The sequence below is a fragment of the Triplophysa rosa genome, linkage group LG2, assembly GCF_024868665.1.
Source record: "Triplophysa rosa linkage group LG2, Trosa_1v2, whole genome shotgun sequence".
Classification (NCBI taxonomy): Eukaryota; Metazoa; Chordata; class Actinopteri; order Cypriniformes; family Nemacheilidae; genus Triplophysa; species Triplophysa rosa.
The window spans coordinates 1445784-1461061 of record NC_079891.1 but is presented as its reverse complement, the minus strand read 5'-3'; the positions used below and the strand labels follow the sequence as shown (position 1 = coordinate 1461061).

General features: G+C 38.7%; 1 protein-coding gene across 2 annotated transcripts in view; it reads right to left on the bottom strand.

Moving 5' to 3' along the window:
• LOC130566894 (astrotactin-2-like) overlaps positions 1-15278 on the bottom strand; it is a 254631-nt gene that overhangs the window by 58500 nt on the left and 180853 nt on the right. For both annotated transcript variants that reach the window (XM_057354726.1, XM_057354717.1), the window contains one exon: positions 15058-15246. In XM_057354726.1, coding sequence (XP_057210709.1) covers positions 15058-15246 — 189 coding nt within the window. The remainder of the gene's footprint in view (positions 1-15057; positions 15247-15278) is intronic.

Below are 15278 nucleotides of genomic sequence, written 5' to 3'. Positions count from 1 at the left end.
CAAGATAGAAAGGAGAAAATCCAGTGCTGGCATGAACGCTTGAGTTATAGGCCAATTCTACTTGAGGCAAGTATTTGTCCCATTCACCGCCACTTTCACAAATGTACTTAGAGAGCTGGTCTTTCAAAGTTCGGTTAAGTCTTTCAACCATACCATCCCCTTGGGCATGGTAGGGAGAGGTGCGGGTTTTCTTAATGCCCAGTTGACTGCACAGATGTTTGACCAAATCTGACTCAAACTGTCTACCTTGGTCTGTGTGAAAGAACTCCGGGACCCCATGCTGTTTAATGTAATCCTCAAAAATGCGCTGTGCTACAGTTGTTGCACGCTGATCTTTTAGGGGGTACAGATTTACAAAACGTGTAAAATAGTCCATTACAACCAGAACATACCTATTACCCTGAAAAGTTACAGGTAGCTCAGTGATGTCAGCAGCAATTCTTTGGAAAGGTCTGTCTGCATGAATGGACTGTAACGGGGCCCTTTCATGAGGAGTGGTCGAAGTACACGACTGACAAGATACACACTCAGCACAGAATTTCTGTATGTCACGGGACATGTAAGGCCAATAGCATGTTTTTCTGGCTCTCAACAAAGTACGCTCAGCGCTTAAATGACCACTAAACTTCTCTCCATGGAAACACTCAAGAGCTGTTGGAATGAGTACCTCAGGCAAAACTACTTGATAACCAGTAGGACTCTGAGGAGCTGATTTCACTCTGCGGCACAATACCCCCTCTTGGACTGACAATTTGGGAAATTCATGCCACAGTTTCCTCAATGGAGCAGGGGAATGTTTGAGTCTGCCTAATGGGGGTCTTTTATCACCGTTCCCTTTCCAGTCCATAACAATACTAAGACAGAAGTCAGCCTTTTGCTGAACTTGCAATTCAGTGAAATCAACAGACAGTGTCAGACTCATGTCAGGAAGAACACCACGGCCCTTTGGCACTTCAACAAAAGAGACACTTTCAGTAGTGGTATGGGTGGATATTACACACTGCACTGCTTTTGTTTCAGTCCCTGGCAAGCTAGGACGCCTTGACATAGAATCAGCATTACTATGCTGCTTTCCTTCTCTGTGCAAAATGGTAAAGTCATACACATCCATTTCAAGTATCCAACGTGCACGTCTACCCGTCGGATCAGCATCAACCGAGGCCTTTTTCAGATTCAACAGGGGTTTGTGGTCTGTAATTATCTTGAAAGGAGCCCCTGACAAGAAATGTCTGAAATGTCGGATAGACCACACCACGGCAAACAGCTCACGGTCATAAGTTGACCATTTCTTTTCGGACGCGGTGAGAGCGTGACTTGCGTAGGCAATTACGCGTTCTTTTCCATCCTGCACCTGAGCAAGCACTGAACCTACACAATCATGAGAAGCGTCAGTGTACAATAGAAAAGGCTGTGTGAACACAGGGTGAGCAACAATGGGAGGACTTGTGAGAGCATGCTTCAGGGACCTGAAAGCTTCATCACATTCACTCGACCATTTGAAAACTGCACCTTTATGAGTTAAAGCATTAAGGGGCGCAGCCACCACAGCAAAATTCGTCACAAACCTCCGGTAATAGGAGCACAAACCAACAAACGCTCTTACCTCTGTGACCGTGCTGGGGGTAGGCCATGACCTAACTTTGTCCAGGTTCTTTACATCTGGCTGCAGACCTTGGCTAGACACAACATGACCCAAATATGACACTTCACTGCATGCAAAATGACACTTGCTAGCCTTCAGTTTCAAGCCTGCAGAGCGGAACCGACAGAAAACCTCCTCCAGACTGTTAAGATGTTCACCAAAAGTCTGACTGAACACAAGTACATCGTCAAGATAAACAAGACAAACCTTCCAATGAAGGCCGCAAAGCGCTAGCTCCATAAGTCGTTGAAATGTTGGGGGGGCATTCGTAAGACCCATGGGCATAACTTTGAACTGGTATAAAGCACTGCCTGTATTGAAAGCGGTTTTCTCCCTATCCTTAGGGTCTAGTTCCACTTGCCAGTATCCACTGGACAAATCAATCGTGCTAAACCAGCATGCACCAGATAAGCTGTCCAGCGCATCTGAGGGTCGAGGTAAGGGGTATGAGTCTTTGACAGTAAATGCATTAAGCTTCCTGAAATCAATGCAGAACCTGTAACTGCCATCTCTTTTCTTTACCAAAACGACAGGGGAGGCCCAGGGACTACAACTTTCTTCAATGACATCATGGGAAAGGAGCTGCTGAACCTGCCTGTCAATCTCATTGCGAATGGATGGCGATGTTCTGTAAGCCCTCTGCCTGATGGGCTGCGCATCCCCAGTACGGATGGTATGCCTAACTAAATCAGTACGGCCATAGTCGTACTCATGAGCACTAAAGATGTCTGAATACTTCAAAATCAGAGTCTCTAGCTGAGCACGTTGGTCATCCTTTAATGCAGATTGGCTAAGGTCTATCTTGGACTGTGGATCAGGTTTAGTCTGAGTTTGTATGTGAGCTACATTGGGTTCGGACATTATGTACTCTTCACCTGGCTGAGCTACTATGGAGTGAAACTCACCTAGCCTCGTGCCACAGGGAACATGACAATCCTCACCAGATGGATTCATGGCTCGAACACAAGTCACACCAGCTTTCACTGAGGTTACTGTTCGTGCTACAAAAAGACCCGGCACTGTCTGAACATCAGGATCTAAGAGTCCAACATAATTACATGTGAACTCTTTTTCACCAATCTTTGGTTGAATTTTTGCCAAAACATTCATCTGGGATCTAGCAGGGATCAGAATAGGTTCCAAAGTCACTGCAGCACTCCTAAGAGGAACCACATCCTGTGAACACAAAAGAGGAACAGACCAATTCCACAGTTTCAAATGATTCTCTCTGAGGTCAATTACAGCGTGATGTCTGCTAAGAAAATCCCAACCGAGGATAACTGGCTGTGTAGCGTTTCTGACCACCTGCACATCATGGGAAAACAATTCCTCACCAAGCCTAATGGTAATAGACAACATACCAAGAGTGTCAAGATAATCACCCGTCACAGACTTTGCTAAGAGAAATGATTTCTGAACGGGCTTTTTACTAAGAGAGGGAATTGACATTCTTAATGTTTCGCTGATCAATGATATTTCTGAGCCCGTGTCTAGAAAAGCTTGTACCGCAATGTTCTCTATAACAGCAAAAACATAAGGCGTGGGAATGTCAGGAGTTACCATTTTAGTTTGTTTGGGCCCACTCATAGACTCAGCAGATACCTGGCCCATAGTACCTGCTACCAGCCGTTTCCCTGATGTGCCGCATCCTCCTCGTTGAAACTGACATGATGATCACCAGACGATGGTAGGCGGTGACTAGAAGATCGTTGGCCAAATTTGTCGTTGAAGAACCCTCCTGATGTATGATGATCCAGATGATGGGGAGCACGCTGTAAGCGATGACCTCGATGATCAGATGTTGGGCTGTCATATCGATCACGATAATGTGAAGTCATGCTGGCATGTTGAGCACCACACTCTGAAGGCAGACGATCTTGATGGCGTGAAGATGGGCTGCTACGACGATCTCGATGATAGGGAGATGGAATGACGTGACAATCTTGATGACGTGAGGATGGACTGATGGAGTGATAAACTTGACGTCGTGGACTGTCATAACGATCTCAATAGTTTGAAGATGGACGTCGTGGACTGTCATAACGATCTCGATAGAGTGAAGATGAGCTGCTATGACAATCACTATAGCCCCAATGTCTGTCACCGTCTCGTTGGTTGGAGAAGTAAGACTCATCTCTTAGATGTGGGGATGATGGATATCTCCTAGGAAATGAGAGTGGAGAGTAAAGATTCTAATCTCTTCCCCGTTCAGGTAAGTAGTCCCTCTGTCTGGAGAAAGCATGTTGAAAACTCTGGTCGCGCTGTGTCTTTAATTGATTGACTTGTAGACTAAGACTCTTAACATCAGCAGTGAGTTGCTTTACCGCAGTCGTGAGTTCAGAAGAGACGTCCCCAGGTGAAGTGGTCTTTGTGGACACCATAGCAGAAAGTGATTCACTGGGTAAAGTTAGAGATGGTGACAGACCGGTATTATGACTTAGAGAAGGAAGAGGAGCAAACCTGAGAACTTCCTGTGCTCGTTCCCACTTACAAACAATAGCTAAAGCTTCTTCCAGGCTAGTAGCGCCATGTTCATGACATTTTGCTTGAAGAACAGGTTCAAGACCAGCTACAAACCGTCGAAATCTTTCCATGGCAATGGCAGCCTCACCATAATTTGGAAATGCTTCCAAAACAAGCCTTGTTATCTCAGCTGCGAATACTTCCAAAGGTTCTTTGGACATGCGTGGTCTGGCGTTCACAAAAGTCTGAAAATGCAGCAAAAAACTGTTTCCGTCCAAAAACGTCATTTAATGCAACTACACACAGTTCATAATTCTTTTGTGTCTCAGGAGGCAGGGAGAGACAGTAAGCTAAAGCATCTCCGCTCAACCTCGTGGGCAAAATGGCAGCCAGATCTTGCGTCTGTGCATCAGCACAAGCCTTAACAGCGAGCTCTAATTGGGCTTTCCATAATGAAAAACTGTCTTTATCCTTACCGTCCCCATGAAAACATGGTGGAAGGTCGACTTTGAAGTGCAGCACTTTTGTAGTGTTTTGAGCAGAAGCCGCGTTTTCTGCATGACGAGCTGCAGTATCCGTCTCGTCCGCTTCACTCTCGGCAGGAGACGGAACACGTTTGAGATGCGTGCGAGACGTCGACATTTTTCCCGTGGGTTTAGGCACTGTTTAACTTCGAGCGTAGCGAGCGATGAAACTGTCTTTATAACAGCCTTGTATAAAAGTCCGAATAGTCAGATAGACTCACCACTATACACTTCGCGGAGCATTGCAAAAATGCGCCATCTTAGTTGAATGCCACTGCCGCGAAACGTCCAGAAACTCTTGAACTTAAAATCCGCTGCCACCAGTCTGTAACCCTTATTTCCTGCCGTGCACACTCCAGTCTCTTCAGCGTGGATAATACAAATGAAACACGGGTTACACCGGGTAGATTTACGTTCTTTATTTCACTTTGGAGGAATCATCGGTATCGGCACAACAGCCACCTAACGCAACACCAACTCGACTTCCTCTCGCTTTCTTTTTTTTCAAGAGCCCTCGCTGCCTTAAAGGGGCAGATGCACAAAAGAGCTTTTTAACTAAACATTAAACTAGAGTTCAACATACATTTCTCTTTTAACATAAAATAGAAAAGAAATAAAAATAAAATAAAAATGAATTGACAATTAAGGTTACACAACCAACAACGTCTGTTCTGCTTCACTATCTGCATCATCTGCATCTGCCCTCGAGATTCTCTGAGAAACTGCTTAAAAACAGAGATACGAGTAATAGTCTTAACGGCTTTGATATCTGTTGTTTGAATGAATATGTAATGAGGGCGAGAGAGAGAGAGAGAGTGTTGGCAACATTGATAAAGAGCCAATGTCACCCTGGAGTGTAAGTAAGCATTCAGGCAGTGCCGACTCAACACTTTATCACGTTCATAAAGAACAGCTCTGCATTACAAATGACTGACTTATTAGTCCACATCAGAGCGGCCGGCAGTCATTTATATTCTGGAGTTTACTGAACGTCACAGCCCGTGAATGTGTTGTTTATCAATGCGTAATGAAAGAGAAGTGCAAACAGATTATGTGCTGATTATACACCGCACTTTAATGGGTGGGATTTGATCTTAAATCTTACACTGGGGTTTAACACCACGGCTGCACAATACTGGAAAATAACATGACTGACTGCAGTTCACTACTAAATAGAACAAATATTGAATTGTCAGAAACATTAAAGCTTTTATTGAAGTCGACACCAAGCGCGTTTACATGCACAGTCTTACTTCGATTATGCGTAATAAGATGATATATGTAAGGTCATGTAAACGCGTAAAACGGTTTTCTTTTATCGGGGAAAGCTCATAAACGGCTTAAGCAAAAACCGATCGGCAGAGGTAGATTTTGCCCATTACTCCGATTTCACGCTGCATGTAAACGTATTTACTGGTTGTCTCTCAGTTTTGTTTCTCTGCGCATGTGACAGCGCAATAGTAAAAGTCCCAAACGGAAGTAATAGTAAAATAACGCATAAAAGTCCGCAGTTGTCAACGCCTCGAGTCATGCAGTTGATGTAGAAACGTCAAAATGAAGAACCATTGTTGCATATGCAGGTACTGCGGACATGAGAAGAGATATAGAAATACAGCTTCTGACCGTTTTCCCGCTGCATTTTTAATTACTTATCAGACTATTATTATCAGACTATCGACGATGACGTCACTGCACGAGAGAAACCGGCAGTGTTGCCAGATTGGGCGGTTTTGAATTTGACTGTGCGGGTAATAATTGGCTTGGGCAGGTGGACAAAATTTGGGCGGATTTGGGCTCTGTTTGGTGGGTTTGAAACAAAAAGTGAAACTTGTATATTATATTCATTCATTACACACAGACTGATATATTTCAAATGTTTATTTCTTTTAATTTTGATGATTATAACTGACAACTAATGAAAATCCCAAATTCAGTATCTCAGAAAATGAGAATATTGTGAAAAGGTTGAATATTGAAGACACCTGGTGCCACACTCTAATCAGCTAATTAACTCAAAACACCTGCAAAGGCCTTTAAAATAGCTAAATATTGATCAAATTTAACCAAATATTAATCAAATATTTTGGGCGGTTTTGTGTGCGTTTGGGCGGGTTTTGGACCGTTTTTGGGCTGGAAACCTTCAACTCTATCTGGCAACACTGGAAACCGGTAACTTCTCAAAACGGGTTTCTGAGCAGTCGGTTTATTACTGTGCATGTAAACACGTGAAAACAGGTTTTTAAGCTAATTTTTGATAGATATCCATTTATTGTGCATGTAAACGCAATCACTGTTAAAACTCTGTATCAGGTGACCGGAAATGTGCATTTTTGGTTACTATACATCATAATGAAAACTCTAAAAACGAGATACGATAGAAACGGCACCTTTTATACACTCTACACTGTATATAGACGGTTTCAAAGCCACACCATAAATGAACTTTACTGCGCAAGCGCGCGTTCGCCCTTAACTTCAACAAAATATAGAGGGTATGCATTGACGTCACTTTCCCACGTGAACACGCTCCCTTGAGTGGTAAAACTAAGGGAATGACTTAGTCACAAAACCAGCTGTACAATGTTCACGTGAGTCTCAGCTATAATGCACACCACTGTATTTCGTTTGCCCATGATAATATGTCATTTCTGTGTCATCACATTCAGAGAATAATTGATATGTTTTGTTTTTGAATGCTTAGCTTTCTTGAGTAAACTATATTTATCATGTTTTATTTTTGTTAATCACTCATTTGATTAGTAAAAAGCTAGATGTTCCAGAGCCATGTGTTACTTTAGGTAAAGGATTATTTACATGTGAATCAAAATGTGAATTTAATTCACATTCATATACTTCATAATTAATAATTTATACTTAATATTATATATATTATATATACTTAATTTATAAATAATTGTTCTTGTCAGTTTAAGGTTTCTTGTCTTTCAGTTTTAATTATTTATTTATCATTTTATTTCTTATAGTTTACAGTTATGCTCATCTAATTTGAACTGTTATGACAAGGGCCCCTCACAAAGGTTTGCATAGGGCCCCCAGATGTTCTTAACAGCTTTTCCTGAGTAGGATTATTATTGTTGTTTATAATTTTATTATTATTATTATTATTAAATTTACTTGTGATTATTTTTGTAATTGAAATTAATTGAAATTATTATTATTATTGACACAAAATATACAAAACAGACAAAGACAAACTCTCACTATAACAACAGCACAGTTTTACTCTAAAGCCAGTTTGGAGACATTACACAACTAAACACAACACAACTGCTAACACAAAAGTTTCATATTTAAAATCAAAATGAATCACAGGGATGATTGTAAGGGCCCTGGATGAGGCCGGCGGCCCCTCGGTGACACTAAAACAGATCGTGCAGATGCAAATTTCACTATTTCACCATTAAATAAATAAATAGGAAATAGTAAATGGTCACCACTCTTTCAGTGCTCTTTCTGTCTGACTCTTCTTCCTCTTCATGTGTCCATTCAGTCGCAGATGGAGGGCGGTCACCCGTGCCCTTCGCTCTTTACATCACAATTGTCAGCTGCACTATAAAACATTACAGCGCGTCGCCGCACGCAGCACTCCAGCTCTTCAGCTTGTATACTGGTGTTATGAAATAATGAAGGTTGAGTTAACAAGCATATAAACAACTGACAGCCTGACATGTCACTGTCATTAAAGCGGTCTCGCCAACAGGGGTCACTGTCGAGTCGACTACAAAGTTTCTACAGCCTCAATGACACGCCACCTTTCTTTTGTACAGGTATAACGTCCAATAATAGATTGTGTTATATAAAAACGCACTGTGTCTCAGAAATGCACTTGGACTTCAAATAAACGTCTTCTTCAAATCAACTTGGGTGGAGTGGATGTGCAGAATAACCCAGATGAGATCACGCACACCAGTAAAACACGCAACGCATACAGTGCTGAAGTGTGTTCACACCTGGAGAGTCCCATCACTGTATATTGTGTGTGATGAAAACAGATGAACACAGACGGCTGCAGGTGCCCGAAGGCTCATTCACAAACCAGTCTTTCATCCACCAAAGCCAATGTTTTCTCTCTTTATGACATTGTTTTATGTCGTGTAAATCTCTCTACTTGTATTAAAGCATGACGGTTGAATATTAAGAGTCAGACACTTAATAATATAACAAGTGCAATAACAGATGAATCATGCCTACATGCTGTGTGTCCCCATCATATACAGTATGTCTTACCTTACGGGGTGATGATAAAAATAATAAGACGAAGAAGAACAAATCACTCCACCAACTGCTACTAATAATAACTATTTTATATTTCTTAATTTGTATTTTTAATGCATCTTTCTTATTCTCAAAGCACTACAATATGTTATCATGCATTTGATGAATACTGTAATACTATAAAATTACAGTAACATAATAAATTAGAATAAATATAAAATATTTATAAAAACTGTATATATACAGTATATATATATATATATATATATATATATTACCTTAATGAACCTACTACATAAGGTTATTTTTACTAAATTTAGATTAGTGCTGCACAATATAATTAAATTATTGAAATATCGGAAATGTGCACATCACAATGGTTTGCGATAACCGAATGACTCCAGTACTTCAAATGGTTATGTATTTTCAACTTTTCAGATATTTTAATATAGTTTAAATTGCTTAAAAGCATTATCATGTCACTGTATGAATTGCATTATCACAAGTTACCACACACTGTAAAACTTTTTTTTCCAGTAACTTACTGTAGATTTAATTACTACTTAATATACTTTACAATTAGTACTATTTTCCATTACTTTAATCAAAATGAAAACACTTTGACTTTTGAGATTCAAAATGAGCAAGAAGAGACTGGCATTAGCACAGCAACAAAGTAAAAAAATGACATTCTTCCTAAGCATTATTCTCTTGCTTTCTGTAAAACTATTTAAAACTTCTTCAATTACGATACATTTACATAACAAGAAAAGGGACCCAAGATATTTAGTCTTGTTTTATGAAAGAAAAATATATAAACTAGGTAAGTTTATGCTTAAAACAAAATTGTACATTAAATCTACAGTAAGTTACTGGCAAACCTGCCGCCAAATTACAGCAAAGTTTTACAGTGTACAACATTTTCCTTTAGAATTGTTCAGGCCTAATTTACATCAGCCCATTTTCCCTCTTTACATCAACACTTCCGACATCATAAACACGTTTAAACAAACACCAGCTCAATTCACGTCGATCACCATTTACTGCACACACACTCTAAAAAGTGATCCAATTTAATACATCGAATTTGAGTTGTGCAAACTACAGTGAAAATGAAGTACATACATTTCCAGTGCAATGAACTTAATATTTTCAGTACAAATGTGAGGAATACCCATAAGCCCTTGCGCCTGAAAAGTTTGATTATTCATATTATTCATTCTTTTGGTAAATAACAATAAGCGCTTTTGGGGCATGTATAACGAAATGTAAGATGTCTTTAGTATCATCGATGTTGTTTTGTCGCGAATAATCGTGTTCTGTGAAGTTACCATTCAGGTGATTCGTGTTTGCTTTGGTAAGCACAGACCCGGTCGGGTTCAACACATCCTATTTCTTACCACAATAAGGAAGACACACATCAGAAATGCAGTATGATGTGAGCTTCTGTGGAGAATCATTCAACGACTGACATCAAATCAGTCATCAAGTATTTCAATACTATTTGTTATAATAATATCCTTCACGTTGCTATGTGAACATTAAGGTAAATGAATGAAATATTTACGTTGATTGAACTCGTGCTACATCATCTTTTAAGTAGAGAAGGTCAAGTGAACTTATATATTTGTGTAAACGCAACAAAGATTCTCTTGTTATTTTGACTAAAAATCTCCTCAAGTTGAATTTACTTTTTGCATCATGGTTTTTAAGTAAAGTCAACACATGATTCTTTACAGTGAGTGAACACGACGGCGACGGCGTCTAACCACATCAACCCTGAAACGCATTAAAGCCAAACAACAGCCTACAAAGGGGTTAAATCCATTTACAAGGTCCACTTGCTCACAGAAATCAGCGGCCTGCATTTCTAACCCCTATGACAGTTCATTTATATCCAGCGTTCTCAGTCACACATTGATGTAGTGTTTCCTAAAGGCACGGCGCGTTTTCACTATCAGCTCGCTGCAGAAGACCAACACTCTCATTACTGTAAATCCTGGAGCTGGACTTCACCCGAGAACACGCAGCCGCCCGCAAACATCCCAACAGAGATGTGAAAGAGACTTATAAGCACCTGAAGCAAGAAAACACACCCTATGAGCTACGGTGTGAAATGAAGCCATGTCGAGTCTCTTTCAGATGGAACTGTGGATTGACATTACTGTCAAATGTTTTAATATGTTGTTTGATTTTTCAGTCATTTGGGGCTATGGATACGTTTCAGGTCCGTCAAACCACAAGCAGTGTGAACTGTCCAATGACACGAGAGCAGCGCAATGTTGCCAATAGCAACCGTATAATCCAACGATCTGTTTATCAAGAATCTGTTGACAAACACAAAACGGAATTATAATGAATAAACTTCTGGAGACAGACTTTAAGATTTACTTTTCAATCTGACCAATAAGAGAGCAGTGTTTCTCATCCGGAGAGCAGAATGAAATAGAACAATATATCTAAATGAAACAAATATATATATATACTGTAATAAAATACAATATTCCGAGTGGAATAGCGGTTCTGTTGGTTAACTTGCTCACAGCTCTTAGACAAAACTCTGATGATTTATTCCTGAGATACTTTCACTTTCTGGAAGGCAGGAATCTCTCTAATACAATTTCCTAAGACAATTTTCCATCGTTGTGAAATTTGAGTCCAAATAAATAAATGTTGATTGAAGAAAGCACAACATGATGAGCTGCGAAGTCAATATGAAGGCCTCTAGCTGCTCTTTCCTCATGTGAGAGTTTAACTCGACTTAATCACATTTCTAGTGAAAATGAGCAAGAGAAAATGTTCAGATACTCAAAGCCGTTTCCCTTTCTGACTATAACCACCGAGGGCCTTTAAAGGACTCTTAACTCAACGACGTGACTCTTCAAAACTCCCGTTGTGAGCAGACCTGTCATCAGTCATTTCTGCGTTCTGAGTCTTTCAGTGGGTCAGGACAAGGCTGGGTCGTGTCCGTCCTGACTGATGGAGGGATGTGCTTCATCTGGATGAGGACGCTGAAAGCCTTTCAAAGGAAACATTGTGCTGGCCGGGGTCAGCGGGGGTCTCTCAGGCTCTCTTCTCTGAATGACATGTCAATATTTATTAGTCTACAGCCCTGACGCTGATGCACATCTCTGACCAGACTGAACAGAAAGGCATGCTGGGAAGAATCTGCGTGAGCCGTCAGCCAAAAGTGCATCTGTCCTTAAAGTCAAAAGCAGCAGCAACAAAAAGAAAACTTGAAATTCTGTCATATTTTCTCAGATGTCATATATGCATGTGCGTATTAAAGAACTAGCATTCGTTTCATGAATTAAATCTCTGTCAAAAACGTTAAATATGATTTTGTACTACGATTAAGACGAGACTGTGACGAGGCGAGCATTTTTTCTGAGACAAGACCGAAACAAAAAATGAACGTAAATAATTGTTACAATTTTTAATAAATATTTACATTTAAATTTAGTCATTTAGCAGACGCTTTTATCCAAATGAGGTTAACAGTAATAATCAATAATAAATCATTATTTAAGTTATTTTAAAAATAATTTCAAAAATAAAAACTTGTATTTTATTCAGGTTATAATCTAAATAAAAATAGAATAAAGTCAACAAAATACAGTATAATAAAAACAAATGTATCATGCACTGTCCTTTATTAGAAGAACAGGACAACGTTACATTATGTTTTTTATTTCATACAGATTTAAATATTTATAAATATTACGAAAGGTTAATAATACACAATCATTTTGTTCATATTTAATTTATATAAAGTGCTTATGCTACAATGACTTTAAAATGAAATATATAGTTACTGTTGAAATGCTTTGTTACCCTTTCAGTTATTTACCAAAAGAGAAATGCATGTTCTTCTCCGCACAAACAACAACTGCTTGCCTGATTGTTGTGTTATGTATTGTAACCGGCGCTGTGGCACTAAAGACTAATTTCCACAAACTGTTTTCATGGATGCATATGGCCAAAGCTGAGTAAATATCATTAATGTGATGCAGAAGAGTTGATGAATATTATTAGTGAGCGAGCATCTGTGCGGCTGCATCACATCCCTTCAAATCTACATATCAAAACACTCATTACGGCAAATACATCCAGAAAAAACATGCAGTGACGGAGGCTTCACAGGACCTGTGACAGGATTTCATAATGTGTGAAGATGATGTGAGAGCTTTACCTCACCAACTCAATTCTATTTCTTTAGTGCTTTTCACAACGCTGCACTGAACACGTGGAACTAGAATAAATGGTGTTATTGCACTTTTTCAACACAAAAAAACTGAAGTTGTCCAAGTTTGTGATTGGAATGTTGCATTTGTATTACTAATAAGCTCTGTGTATATAACATTTTATATGTGATGCACAATAGGAATACTGCAAACTAACTGTCTGTGAGACAGTAATCAGTTTAGAAAGATGACCGAGTTGATGAGAGAAGAAAATCAAACAAAGAAGATGGACAGGTATCAAAAACACCTTTTTATTTGAAGACTTTAGGGCTGCACAATTAATCGTATTTTAATCGTGCTTGCCGCAATTAACTGAGCACAATCGTTGTGATATTAATGTTTTAAAAGCAAGCACAAAACTCCCAATTAGGTCGGAAAATCATCGCAAAGCTTTTATCTTTTAAACTTCCACTTTACGGGAAACATTTTTTCACTGCATTTCTACTATTTTAACACTTTTTTTGCAAAACCCACAGACAAACATTCAGGGTAATGATTTATAATAATAAAAAACAAGACATTAAAAATGGAGTAGCAAGGTTTCATTCCGAAGGTCACAAAACGTTCATTTCTGTGGTGGGGTGTTTAGATGATTGAGTGCTTTGAAATACTGAAGTTTCAAGTGTTGAAGAAGTTTAATGGCGGCAGATTATAACATATTCATGGCTGTAGAGTATAGACCTGATAAACACGCTGAAGTGAAATTAAAAACAAAAGTTCTGAACTGACAAAATAACCATGATTATTAATCGTGATTAAAATTTTGAGCAAAATAACCATGATTATGATTTTATTATTTTATCGCGATTAATCACATCCAGAATAAAAGTTTGTGTTTACATAATATGTGTCTGTGTATTGTGCATATTAATTTTGTATTTATAAATACAAAAACAAACACATTAATGTATGTATATATTTATTTACATTTTAGATGAATTATTTATATTTACCAATAATTTAAAGTACATATGCAAGTTTATTAAATTTTATATTTGATATGTTTCTTAAATATATGCATATGTGTTTATAAACACAAAGGTAATATGCGCAGTACACAGACATTTATTATGTAAACACAAACTTTTATTCTGGATGGGATTAATCGCGATTAATCGTTTGACAGCCAGTGTTGGGTAAATTACTCTGAAAAAGTAATTAATTATTAGTTACTAATTACACATTCGATAATGTAATTAGATTACTGTACAAGTTACTCTCTTCAAAAAGTATTTAATTACTTATTACTAATTACTTTCTATATCCTACATCAACCTTGATGAGTTAAGTGATTCAAGGATAGACATGAAACGACTCTTTTAATTCATTCAAATAAATCATATAAAACTACATAAAGTAGTATTATTAATTACAAATGTGAGAATTATACATTAAAGCACGGATTTTGAAGTTAGACTTTGAATTTTGTTGCAAATTCCTCTTCTGCACACACACATATTACACAAAGTATTTACTTTAATTACATCATAACTATAATTAAATTACAGAAAAAATAAAAGTAATCCCTTACTTTACTTTTTCAAGGGAAAAGTAATTAAATTACAGTAACTAATTACTTAGTAACTAGTGACACCCAACACTGTTGACAGCCCTACATTTTACCCATGATTGTGCAGCCCTACTGTACTTACCTTACTGTACAGTAATCTAATTACACTATTGAATATGTAATTAGTAACTAGTCGTTAGTTACTAATAACTAATAGTGAGAGAGAACAACTGGCCTGTAACACACTATTTGAATGTTAATAAACACCACAGGATTAAACAGACATGAAAGCACTCGGGTCCGCTGTAAATGAACGCCATTTTCTGAGCCCAAGCGAGGCTTTTTGAAAGCAAAGTTACTCTGACCGCAGGTCTGGAAAAGTTCCCTCATTCACTCTCTCAGCAGGGATTTAAAAACAAACAAACAAACTGAACTCACCTGAAGGTCATCTGAAAGACTTGTCCGAGATTAACCTGTTGACTTTTGTTGTTGTATCCGTGCAGCATCTCGCTGAAGAGCGTGACGTTGAAGCGCGTGTCATGTCTCGGGCACTTGGGTCCTTCACAGTGATCCGCCAACAGAAGACACGAACGCCCGTCAGCTGCCAATTTATATTCCTGCACACACCTGACACACACACATGAGATATTTCATTCAGT